The following is a 13,101-nucleotide window of genomic DNA, read 5'->3' as shown; positions in this document are numbered from 1 at the left end:
TTACTGTAAAATCTAACTGCATGTCCTCAAACATGTACCCCGATTCCAGTTTTGTTTCTTTCTTGAACTATGACAAGATTTCAGCTTTGTTATAATTCCCCATACTCCTCACAGCACATAATTACAGGAACTGTATCAACATTTTAACAACTAGCCTGAAGGTGAACGCTGCTCATGCCCCACTGCAAGCTGAACCTTAACACCGTTGTCAGCCACACAAACACTGGAAACAACATCACACATCCACAACAATCAAAGCCGAAACACCAGTGAGTTAAAACTGCCTAACGATCACAACACTCACACATTAAGATTTGAACATTTTCATTTCCATCAGTCTTTAAGCTTGTCAACGAAAGAAAAACACTATTATACAATGAAAAACATTAGCATTTGTACAGTTGTTGAAAAAGAAAATTGCACCTAATCCAGTTTCTTTATTAAAATTAAAAAAACAAAAAACAAATCTGGTCCTTAGCAGGTCTTAAAATTAAGTAAATGCAGGACATATTGTTTCTAATATGTTTCTAAGTTTCTAATTGGCAGTATAATTAGAAAAGGACATACAAAGTATGATTTGTTTGGATGGGTTGCCAGGAGAAAGCCTTTCCTCTCTCTAAAATGAACCTGGCAGCAGACTTAGGTTTGCAAAGTTGTATCCGAACAAAGTCTATTGGACAGATAATACCAAAATGGAAGTATGTGGTCATAATGGACCACGTTTGGAGAAAACTAAACACAGCACAAACATCTCATGCCAAGTGCCAAGCACAGTGGTGGATTGCTGATGATTCGGGTTTGTTTTATAGCCACAGGACCTCTGCACCTTACAGTCACTGAATTGAGCATAAACCCTTCCGCATACCAAAGTATTCTAGAGTCAAATCAAGGAATAGAGGTGCTGCAATGGACTGAAATGTGCACAAACTTTGATTAACTGAAGCAACATTGTATTAAAAAAAAGGTCCAATATGTCATATATAGCTGTTCATTTGAAGTTGTATTAAAAAAATGTTAGAACCTCATGAGGGCTACATTTTTTTCATCATACCCCAAAATGTAAAACTTTAGAATTGAAAGCTGTATTTTCTTTATTATATTCATAAAAAATGCCACTTAATTGGTCACAGTTTTCTGTATTTTCACATAAATTTCTCAAAATTTAAACCGGATTGAGCTTTGTTCCCCTAAGCACACCACTTGAGCTTCGAGGCATGTAATCTCCACAGCCCTCCCCACGACCACTAACTCACCTTTCCAAATTAAGTAAATGTTAATCTCGAGCTCACCGTTCAGATTTAATTTCATTACATCTGTGCTCTCCACCAAAGCCCGGCTCAGGTGAAGTTTATTGCACCGTTTGGGTTTTTAGAATTACGCGCTGACATCAGGCCACAAAATTGCACCGACTCACAGCAAATCAAGCAAAAGCGTTCCCTTAAATAAAAATAGTAGCAGCAATAATACTATTTTCCACCGACATACATCTCCACCCGCCATATGTTTTATTCATATGGTTCTCTAACCTTCACATAATGTAATTTGGCTGCTGGTTTAAGCCGCACCCTTAACAAGGTCTGAAAAAACAGAAAAGAAAAATAAAATCACGTCAATTGGTCTCCACTCGCAGTCGTCACTCGTCATCGTCCCACCTCCCCCTTGTCTTCTCCAGGCAGCAGACGTATATAAACACACTGATCCATCTTCCTCGAGCTTACCCAGTAACATCACGATAACCATTACGTGGCGCTCAGATGGGAGGGCGCACAGGCTCCGATTGTGGCCGATTTCAATAGAAAAGCCAACAGTGAAAGAGGTGCAGCCTCGGCTACTCATCCAGAACACGCTGCACGAATGTTATGTCGGCATCACCTGTTGTTCCCGTCGATGAACGGTGAGTGGATTTCTTAAACCAATGCTTATTAGCTGGGTATTAATTATTGTGCTGTTTGCTATCGTTTATTTAAGCTGCCTGTCTTTTTTTTCTCTCTCTCTCCACCTTCAGTTGGAAGGATTGAAAAGCAAATGAGATGATGTGAAATCCTATAAGTCGTAGCTTACAAGGGAAACAAACAAAAGACAAAAAGAAAAAGAAAAAATAGCGACTGCGTTTAAGGGAAATTAAATGACAACCCCTTCCTCCTCTTCCTGCCTCGCCTGAGGGAAAATGTTTATCATGCCGTCATGTTGCCGTGATTTGAGAGGTGGGGGGAAGACAAGTGACCTTACTACACTTCAAAACTGGGATCGCTGGCGATTATATGAGTCAGATATCAGAGGTCTTTTGGCTTTATAACCTCCAGAGAGAAAACTTCGGTGCAGCAACAGGTGGCATGTTTTTCCCGGGCCGGAATCGAGGCGAGATGCTGAGGAAGAGATGGACGTGGGAAAAAAAGAAGAAGAAAAAAAAGTAGGGCGTCATTCAGCACCGAGACACTGGACAGCTCCCACGTCGAGGGCTAATCGTTTCCATTTAGCTGCGATCTGGAAGGAAGAGCAGGTTTATTTGTGGCTTTTAGAGCTAATTTTAAACCGTGTCGGCACATTCGCTGAATATTAACGCAACCTGACGGCGTGCATTCAATTAAGTCGCTGTTTAGAAACTAAATACATGATTTTTTTTTAATGGTTTGAACGCCAGGGCAACAAAGAGCAACAGCAAATGAAGTGATTTAGTGCCATGAACATTATTGACAATCTCTTCCAGGGTCTCCTCTGGGTATAAATGGAGGGCTGTCTCCGCTCAGCACTCCTCTTTTCTCTAGTTTGCACTTAAGGAGCCCCCTTTCTCTCCTCCCGTGCTTCCTTCCTCTCACTAACTGTCCCCATCTTCCCATCCCCCTCCTCCACTGACTCCCAGTCTTGTTGCATAGCTACCAGCTCAAAAACATACTGGGGATGCAGGACAATCTGTATGTCTCTCTCTCTCGCTCTTATTCTTCCACCCCAAATATGACCTATTAGAAAGGGGGAAAACACGCACACATACACACAAATCACTGAGTTGATGCCCTGCGTTCACATTTCCATTGAACAGCGTTTATTCTAAGTGCTGTGCTCTTCTCCCCCCTCTCTCTCTGTGCCCCCCACCCACCCTTCTCCTGTCTCCCTCTTTTGAGAGGAGCTGAAAGGTTGGCATTACAACAACAAAGGAAGGATGGAATGTCAACAGGCTTCAGAGAGAAATGGGTTGGGGGGGAAACACAGAGATGGGAAATGCATGTTGTGTTTCTATCTCCGACATCTAAAGTTCGCAACCTACCAGCACGCCACTCGCCGGTGTCCTGCAACACCTGTGACACATGCATGTCCTGAAACCTTCTTCAGCTCTGAAGCCCGTGTCACTAATGGTGCCAAATCAATACCTCATGTTCAACAATTGTAGAGTGAAGGGGAAGTTTTTTAAGCATCTAAAGGCCCCCTCTGTTTCTTTTTCTTCTTTTACAGGCGGAAGCAGGGGATGTGGATGTGACCAAAAAAAAAAAAAAAAGAGTCGAAGGTGCTGGTGGTGCTGAGTGGAAGACTAGTGATTTTGTTGTGACGCTGATCAAAGAACAACAAGTCCCAGTCTGCCTCTCAGCACAAGCAGTGAACTTCAGTTTCACGTCAATGTGAACCTGCTCTTCAGCTCAGGAGCCGTTCACGTTTCATTGTTGGCACTGTTGATGAAATTTCCTGTTTATTCAGCAGGCAACAATATGAAGCCTGCCCTTTAAACATCACGTAAAATGTTCTGATTCACGCTCCGTGTGAAGGAGTTTCGCTGCACAGTAATGTTAATTTCCAGCAGAATTGCAATCAAAAGCATCATTTAAGCGAGTGAATCACACACTATAAAAGCCACGTAGGGAAATGCTGTAATAACAATGCTATAAAGCCCTTTGTACAAGAAACAAAATAAAAAAATAAAAAAATTGCCCAGTATTATTTTTCTACGTCTATTTTCGGGCTTGCTCATTCTCGTTGTGCTTTGTTCATACTGTTTATTGATCATTAATCTGTACACATGGGAATAAATGGCACTTCTTTTATTTACACCGCAAAATAAAACCTGTTTTTTAAAAAAAGATCCTTGTATTTCTGTATTTTGTCACATCAGCACCACTGAACAGGTTGGCTCTCACTCTTTCTCTCACACACACTAAGATCAGAGGAGATCCCTGAGGAATCACTGTGTCCAATTAACTACAGTGTCTTCAGCTGAGACAGAGGAATGAATATAAGCCAATCAATCAACAAGGAGGCTCTAAATCCTTCTGTGAACAGGCTGTTACTTCCTGTAGTTTTTTTTAGTATGTATCAAAGTTGTGAGTGACCCACTGAATAAAATACGAGCTCCTACTTAGTGACCAGACAGTGAATCCACCAGAAGAGGTCCTTACAGTCGTGTAGCCTTTTGTGTGCTTTCTAATGCACTCCAGAGGGTAAAAGCGCCACAAAACCAATTCTAATAGTTATCACACATCAAATATTATAACAAGTGTCGGTAGGCTGACTTGTGAACGTACTCGCAGTTCTTTGGGCCCAGTAGGTCCAAAATAATTATAGAATAAGATTTTTCTTTTCTTTTTTTTGTCTGCCAGTATTTGGTCTGTATATGAGGTGGACTCTGATCCTTTTCTGAGCTTGGATTAATATCAGCAAACAGACCTGAGCAAATGTAAGATATCTACAGTCACTAAGAAAACTGAGAGGCGTGTTCACACAGCACGGAAGACACCAGACCTGCTCTGTGCTCCACTGCACTTTGGTCTTTTTGTCATATTCAGACACATGGGAGAATTGAACTAATGCAGAGGGGAGAAAATAAGAGACATAATCAAGTCACACTAATCACAATAACCAGCACACATTATGTAAAATTCTAACATGAGAAGCTGCATACAGTTGCTGAATAAAAGCAGAGAGGGGCAAGAGCAGACAAATCTATACTAAATAAATTGTAAAAACAATTAAGACAAGACAGACATGAAAACGTAGAGACAGACTTATCTTTTTTTGTTGTTATTGTTCTCTTTACCTGCACGGTTGACCTGAATAATCCCCATCTTTGCCATTCGTTGCTAACAAAGTGCTTATGACAGAAAGGTCAAGCCCACCTAAAATGAATTAAAACTCACTTTATTTGAATCAGATCAGTACAAAGTAAGGACTGCTTAAAATCCAAAGCTGACATGTAACCGTCATGCAGATTACATTCATCTTTGTCTCTGAAACTGAAATTAGTCACCATGTCACCATGCTTTGATAATCTTGACCACAGACAATGCCTTCCACCCTTTTCACTCATAAATGCTTGCAATGGTTTAATTAAAAATGCACCATGGCTGGTCTCCATCACTCTGCACCCTGTAGTCTCCAGATTGGCTGAATCCTGCTTTTTCATATATAAAATCAGGGTCTGGCTTGTGTTGCTAAGCAACACAAAAGAGTCAAGTGCATTTGTTTATTGGCCAATAAGAATGCAGACAAAGTTTCAAGGTTTTTGAGGAAGGTACTGCAATAATGATAAAAGGAAGAAAAAAAATAGATCGGAGGATTCTCTCACAACAGCCTTTCATATAATTCACTGAGTGTATGGATAGTGCTATGCAACCTCATGTAGCTCATTTCAGCCTCTTAATTTTAGGCCCATGATGAAAAAGAAAAATATTTATTAATCTAATGGAAGAGGCAGCTTTCAGCAGCAACTGTGGCTATTTTAAATGCTTTTTAGCTGTATTTCTGGTGTGATCGCTATTGTAGGTTACATGAGACAGAGAAATAAAAAAGTCTGATTCCTACTGATTAAAAAATAACAACAACATTTAAAGGTCTTTCTCGTTGATTGAGCCCATGAACCCCTCAAAAACATCTCACACCTACAGCACAGACAGAAACTGGCACAGCAGCGATACCACGACACTTCATGCTTTCTCATTCTCCTGAGTTAAGACTGAAAGCACTTAGTGCACACTGTAGCAGAGAAAAGTCAGAGTCACGATCTAAGATACTTGAGAGTAATCATTATGTCTAAACAGTAAAAACTGTTGCCAACAACTAAGGCAGATGGTTTCACGAGGAAAGAAAATGGTCAAAAATAGTGATGGATGTGTAAAAGGAAGTGCACAACAGGTGACAAATTGCATTAGACACATTCTCAAGAGCACAGACCTTGCGCAATGCATGTACTCCCTCCTCGTTGTTATTACTATCTGGGCACCAAGCCTGGCGTGATGGTATGCCAACTGTTCCCCGATGTCTGTGCTGGCACCCATCACCACAGAACTGGCACCTCGGAGAGACTCCGGGGGAGGAAGAGTGAGCTACATGTGTGGTCAAGAAGATCAGGGCCCGACGACTGATCAGCAGACACAGAACAATTGTGTCTGGCAATTAAATAAGTGCAAATATTTGTGCAGGGTCTTCTCTAATGCTCTTGTTGTTGGTGGTGATGAAAAATTTACAAGCATGATATACATTTAAGTAACGAAACACAAGCAGCAAAAGATGATTAACTGATAAGTTGTAAGTAATCTTCTAGTCATGTAGTCTTAACAATGTTTGCATTTAAAACATGCAGATGGGACTGTGTGTGAATGTCTGCTGACAGTTATTCCCAGTATATTCACAGAAAATCAGAGGAAGCTTTAAAAGTCCAATTTATGGGGAAAAAACTAACATTTTTAAGATAAACACTAGGGATTATAATAACATTTAGCTGTAAGATAAATGAATATTTACATTCTATTCATCCTAAATGATCAGCTGTGTAGGTCAATAACTGTTCCCTGATTTCCTGACCTTTAAATAGAAGCTAATTAGGAATTTGGCTCAGGAGAACTAAACTTTATCCACAGATATTTGTTATTTCAGCCATGGTAACCACGTGACTCAATGGATAAAGTACAGCTGATTCACCAGTGTGTAGTAGCTACTGAGTCTGTTTTTCCAATAAACAGGATGAGAGTGAACTGTGGGTTAAAGAGAGGCTTCTCCTTATGAATAAAGCTAAAATCTGGCTACCTGCAAAGTCAACCGCTCCATCTATAAGCTCTGGTGTCTCGGGTTATTTAACCAGAGTTTTCATCTCTAAAATCTCAAGTCTGACTTGTTTTATGAGTGAGTAGTGAGTGTTTTCTGTTTGGCTAAACTCATGCATCATGCTCCCTGGACATAAATATTAACAGCGCTCAAGATGAACGTGTTAATAGGAAACATCTGGAAAAGAAAATACAACCAGCTTTGTTGTACGTTCATAAAAATGTCTTTTTTATTTACAGAACAAAACATATTTAGGGTCACAATGAACAGTATTTCATTCATTTTTGGCAACTAATGAAGACTTTCAGTCCAAAATACTAAACATTGTTGGTCGCCAATTTGAACTACATAAATAGTGCGTAGCACAAACACCGTCTCAAACAACTTGACATCAACATCAGTGTTTCTGATATATTTTAATGTAGAAAAACTGACAGTTTGAATGATCAAACGGAACAGAAATATCATACATGGATTTTTCACTTATTCTGTTTTTATATTCACGTGAGACACCAGTCTCATTAATGCTTATACAAGTCAACAGAAATCTGAGTTCACTGCGATGGGAAATCAGCACACATGGTTTTCTATATTCAACAAACTGAGGCCTACCAAGTGACACACATGAAACACAGCAGACACAGTTTTCTTTGTTGTTTTTTGTTTCCTTACCAGCAGCAGAGCCAGATATTCCAGATTCAAATAAATAACACAAGCAGAAAGAGAAAAGAAAAACATTAGTTTGATGTGTTGTATGAACTTTTGTTGAGTTTGGGAGTCGCACCATACAGCAACGCCTACGATTTCACCTGCTGGGCTACACAGCTGATCTCAGATCTGCTTTATTTACACGGAAGAGGACTTTAAGTGCCATATTTTAAGTTCGACTTAAAATTCAGAATCAAAACAAAGATGTGTTGTTATCATAGAATGACGCAGGCCCATATGGGACAAGATGAGAAAAAAAATGGCCTTTTCGGCATGTTGCCTCCCACTGGAGGAAAGCTGAAACCTTTAACACTTTAACAGGTAACGACTTGTTGGGGTAAAACTTGAGCCAACAGCTGAAGATGAAACCAGACAGTCAGTACTAGGTGGTCTTCACCAGGTCGTAGACGTGGATGTGAACATCGTCGTCATACTTTATGTAGTAGACGGTGGGCTTCGCCGGGACCTGGTAGATGACTAAACCCGTCCTCTTCAGACCGTTATCTGTGACGTACTCTACCTGCTTCCCGACGAGGCTCTCTGGCTCCTCACCTGGCTTCCTGTCCGCTGGCAGCAGGTGTTTGTTCTCTGGATGGCAAACAGAAAAACCACATGATGCCGTGCTGGACAGCATTTACTCAGCCACATACGTTTATTTGCAACAGGCTTCCAAGCCTGTTACCTGTCGTTTGAACATGACCTTTAACCCACCACCTGTGCTTGCCACAGTTCATTCATGAATAAATTCCTCTAAAGCAGCAGATCATACTCTCCTAACTAAGCAGAAATTCTGAACAAAATGTTCAGGAGGAGAAGAACGAGCCAGAGATGCTGGAGTGTTTTGCAATGCAGACTATGTAAATTTGTCCTGTTCTCTTCCTCCCACTTTTCCAGGAGGATCGGAAATATAAAACACTGACAGTTTTATGCACACTGACAGCGAAGCTCACATTACCATACCTGACTCCGGCAGGACGTGCAGGTCCCCGTCCTTATAGTCGTCCCACAGCTGGTACATGTAGAGCACCGGGTCCTTCTCGTAGGTGATGTAATACCAGTGGGTCATGATTGGGGCCCGGGACAACACCATGCCTCGCCACTCATTTTTCTCCCCGTCCTCCTTCTCGAACAGATGCTCCACTGCTCGACCCACCAGCTCCTCCGCCCCAGGAGGCACCTTGATCTTATTGTTCACTGTGGAAATGAGAAGACACTTCAATGAGTCCATCAATCCAAAACATTTACAGACCCAAGACGACAGGATAAATGAAAACACTAAAATCTATTTTATATGACATTATAATTCCCCCAATGCTTTATTCTGATGCTGCCAGCTTTACATTTTCAATTAGATAATAAAAGACTATTTCTTAGTAAAGGACGACAAAGATTGTCATCATGTTCAGCCGGGGTGTCAAAAATAAGGCCCCGGGTGCCCAAGATGCCAATCTGGTTCACTGGACGTATTTTTATACGTTTTACAGGTTTTCTTGCAGATAAAGACTCCCTGGTGGGCATTCATAATACACCAAAGTAATTTATTAATGGATAAACAATGAAAAGACAGAAAAAAATGTTCACACTAACAATTGGTGAAATTTCTGTTTTCTCTATGGTCAGATTTCTGTGAATTAACAGAAAGTTTCTGTTTTATATTTATAGGACAGTCTGGGTAATGAGCAGCCAGAACTTTTACACAATTATTTCTTACAATTTAAGCCCAGAGTCATGCTCGCAGACTTCTTTCAGCAGCATTTCTTATTTCATGTATAAAAACTGAGATGTACTGCAGAAATTTTACTGTTTTTTTTCTTGTGTTAAAATATCTCAGGGGTTAAATGTGCAGTTAGAACATATTAACATCTCACCATGTAAAATAAGGTATCCTGATATAAACCAATAAGCCACTGAAATTTAAATCATTTTATATGCTGGTAAATTATTATGCTGTTTAATACGGTCCTCAAGTAAAAAGAGAGAGGTGTATTTTGTGTAACCAGCAGTAGTTATGTTGCTATTAAATACACAAAGTTCGTCACCACACCTGAGGGTGTGCTATGAATAGAGATTAGCGAGTCATGTAGAGCCTAAAGCCAGAGTTTTCAACATTACAAAGGTGGCTCTTTTTTTTCTTTTTTACCTGACTAGATCACCAGGGTAAATAACGGCTCCTATGCAGAGCCTATGCACAGCTTTACAGACGGTCATCTGCATGCTGTGGCTATGTAATGTCACCAGAGGGCAGTGCCACTAAAACCCACGAGTGGGCTACTCTTGCTCGTGTTCAGGCAGCAAAGAAAAGCACTAAATTATAACACACACACACGGAGCCAGCCGAGTGTTTTTTTTTCAACCAATAAGCCTTCTACAGCTTCATAGCTATGCCCTGCTGGTTTTTTGGAAGGCTGCACACAAACAAGCCTGCATTTAGCAAGGCAAATATCGGTGCAAACAGACAAAAACGTGGCACCATAAAATGTTGAAAGCATACTCTTGGCAGGAGTGGATCATGTAGCTTTCTCCTGTCATAGCAGCACATGTTCTCAGCAACCTGTTACGTTAGAGGTGCACTGAATGATGTATCGTGTTTAAATTAATCAAGTTTAATGGCTCAAATGTGCATCCGCCACATCAGAAACAAAGAGCCTCAGTAAGTGTACGACTGGCAAAATAAATACATGGATTTTAACCATTAAAGGTTTTCTTCCAGTATTCCTCTCTACTCTTTCTTGCTATTTATTTTTAAGCATTCGATGATGCCTATTTCTCTGACTGAAGCAGAAGTGGAGTCAAATGATGCGTCAATCCACACCCTTAGTGAGAATGTGCAATAAACCTCAGAGGGGAAACAAAGTTCGTGTCTACCAGCGTGATGCGCATTATCCTCGACTGGGATTTTAGGTTTAATCGAGGCGGCTAATGCACAGCTATGGCAAATTTGCTTCACAGCGTATCCCCTCAGACCTAAATGAGATAAACACCAACACGAGATTCAACAGGGAATCATACAAAAACGTGACATGCAGCGTGATGCATTGCAGACATGACAAAGTTCATTTAAATTTCAATAATTGACTATAAAACATTTAAATTCAAGCAAAGTATCAGTGATTAGAGCTTCATCATGACACTCACCAACTTTCTCTGCCAGGACCTGCAGGTTGGATACCCGGCTGTCTTTGAAGAGCTCGATTCCGTAGACGCAATCAAAGCCGTCATATTTGACCATGTAGAGGGAGGTGTTCACAGACAGGCGCTCCAAAACTGTGCCCTTCCATTTGGTTACGTTGCCCTTCTCCCTCCAGGTGTGCTGAATCCTGCGGCCCAGTAGGTTGTCAGGGTCCGGACTCAGGGTCGACGCCGAGCTCTCACTCAGCTCTCCACTGCTGCGCTTCCTGTAAACAGGAATGGAGCAAGCGCCACGTTAGCATTCATACGTTAGTGCGGGTATGATGAACTTAAGCTGTTCCACATCAGTATATTGTTTGCGTTACCTCTAATGACAGAGAGTTCAGTCAACCCAAACAATGAGAACTATCAAAATGTTACATAAACAAATGAGTGTGAAACTATTTTAAATTTAATATTCAAAGCCATCACTTCAAAGTCGAGCTTCAAAGTAAAATCTGCCATGGGCTGTCGTCTTTTACACTACTGAATCTTTAAAGCCTTTAACTTCACAGATATTGTGTGAAAATAATGTAGAGGGTTGGCTGTTGTATCTATACCATAAACAGACAGCAAAAACATTTAAAAAAAAATTAAGTGGCCCATATGCTTTCTTATCAAGATTACAATATGCCAGGTTAATAATTAAAAGCTCCTGCTATGCTGATAAACAAGCTCAAATAACAATATTTATAATTAGCATCTAAGCACTCTGGATGGACTGGTTACAGACAACTGGTCACCACTGGCCATCTTTTCCAGGTCAGTAAACGTTTAAGCTTATATTTAAGTGCTGACTGATGATCTGACCATATGTTACTACAGTGTCATTCAAAGGGAAGTATAAAGTGAAATCTGTGTGTGTGTGTGTGTGTGTGTGTGTGTACTGTGTCACATTGTAACAGCAGGGTCAAAGGTGTTAAATCTGACTTGCTTAATGAGCCTACCTGCCCCGTTTCTTTGACATGTTTCCATAAATTCACACAACCCTGTGAGAAACAAGACAAGTCATTTGATGAGTGTAACAGGACCTGATGAAATGTGATCATATAATCAGAATATTTCTGGCAAAGAGGAGCAAACTCAAGTTCCCCGGTAGGTTTACAGCCCTCACCTCAATCAACCACATCCATGCGAACAAGCATTACCGGATGTAAACAACATTACTGCGACAAGCCCGCTACTAACGCTAAGAATGCTAACACGACTACGGGTTACATATTTACAAAGCTAAGTTTTTATGGCTAATAAATGTGTAACTTCGCCGAGGCTAGCTGAATAAACGCCGCCGTTCGGAGTGCCGTCGGAAATGCCAAGCAACAGTGTGTCTAAAATTGGACCACGTAGGTGGTTAACGCCAGGAAATCCCCTCAGTCACCTTTCATTTTTTTAAACGAGAAACATTTGTAAGATTTTGGCTTCTGTATTTCTGCACGTAAGCTAGCTGAACAAAAGGAAATACATCGCCATGTAAGCGCTGATTTCGCACCCTGTCTGCAGCTTCTGGATTACCGGAAAAAATAAGGGCTGAACATGAAAAAATAGCTTATATTACATCTGTGGTCGACTAGTTCACTAGGCGAGAGCCAGCAAAATAAGCTGTTTGCCCTACCTGATCAATAATTTCACGTGTTTGTCTTTGCAGAGCAGATTCCTCCACCTAAAGCAAGACACACGGAAACGAGACGGATTTGCTGACTACAACTACCAAGAGGAACGCATAGCGCGCAAAGGACTATGGGTTTCGTAGTAAACTGTAAATTTTTCCTTTTGATTTTATCCAACTTTACAAACATGCAAGGTTTCCATATTTTTTATGGAAGCCCCTTTCCGCCACTAAAAAAGTATCCATAACTCGAAATTTCGAGTCATATTTGTGGAAATTTCAACTTATTAACTCGAATTTTTTTTTTAAAGTAGCTCAAAATTTTGACGTTTTAAAGAAAAGAAACTCGAAATTTCGAGTTAGCACTTTTTTTTCTCAAACTTTATTAAAATTACAAAGTGAACAGCCAGTCATTCCAGTTCAGCCTGAACAGTAGACATACAAGGCAAATAAAAGTACAATATACAGTACAATGAAATAAGGACAAATAAATAAAGGGGGGGGGGGAATGTGACAGACTTCATAATTTAGTACTTGAAAGTCGTGACAGCTCATTTGTTAAACATTTCAGAATGAATTTCAATCAATGATAAACC

The 13,101-nt window shown here is 40.5% G+C and overlaps 1 protein-coding gene across 2 annotated transcripts; it reads right to left on the bottom strand.

Moving 5' to 3' along the window:
- Positions 1 to 7,424: 7,424 nt before the first annotated feature.
- On the bottom strand, positions 7,425 to 12,629 carry LOC113011201 (spindlin-Z-like). 2 transcript variants are annotated; one of them, XM_026150634.1, is made up of 5 exons: positions 12,512 to 12,629; positions 11,847 to 11,888; positions 10,867 to 11,126; positions 8,692 to 8,925; positions 7,425 to 8,319 (listed from the first exon to the last, which is right to left on the bottom strand). In XM_026150634.1, exons 2-5 carry the CDS (start codon positions 11,864 to 11,866, stop codon positions 8,114 to 8,116), a joined length of 720 nt encoding a protein of 239 aa, XP_026006419.1. In that variant the 5' UTR covers positions 11,867 to 11,888; positions 12,512 to 12,629; the 3' UTR covers positions 7,425 to 8,113. The 2 variants fall into 2 exon arrangements, with proteins under 2 accessions (XP_026006419.1, XP_026006420.1); XM_026150635.1 differs by lacking the exon at positions 12,512 to 12,629 and adding an exon at positions 12,014 to 12,500.
- Positions 12,630 to 13,101: the final 472 nt, after the last annotated feature.

Source organism: Astatotilapia calliptera, chromosome 18 (genome assembly GCF_900246225.1).
Source record: "Astatotilapia calliptera chromosome 18, fAstCal1.2, whole genome shotgun sequence".
NCBI lineage: Eukaryota > Metazoa > Chordata > Actinopteri > Cichliformes > Cichlidae > Astatotilapia > Astatotilapia calliptera.
The sequence above is the reverse complement of the archived record's forward strand: the minus strand, read 5'-3'. Positions and strand labels throughout refer to the sequence as shown.

What these genes read in the sequence shown, in the direction of transcription:
- LOC113011201 (XM_026150634.1), bottom strand. Translation starts at nt 11,866, where the DNA reads ATGTCAAAGAAACGGGGCAG. An exon ending in ATGTCAAAGAAACGGGGCAG is followed by an intron (nt 11,127 to 11,846) that starts GTAGGCTCATTA and finishes TCCTGTTTACAG; the next exon opens with GAAGCGCAGCAGTGGAGAGC. An exon ending in GCACGTCCTGCCGGAGTCAG is followed by an intron (nt 8,320 to 8,691) that starts GTATGGTAATGT and finishes TTTGCCATCCAG; the next exon opens with AGAACAAACACCTGCTGCCA.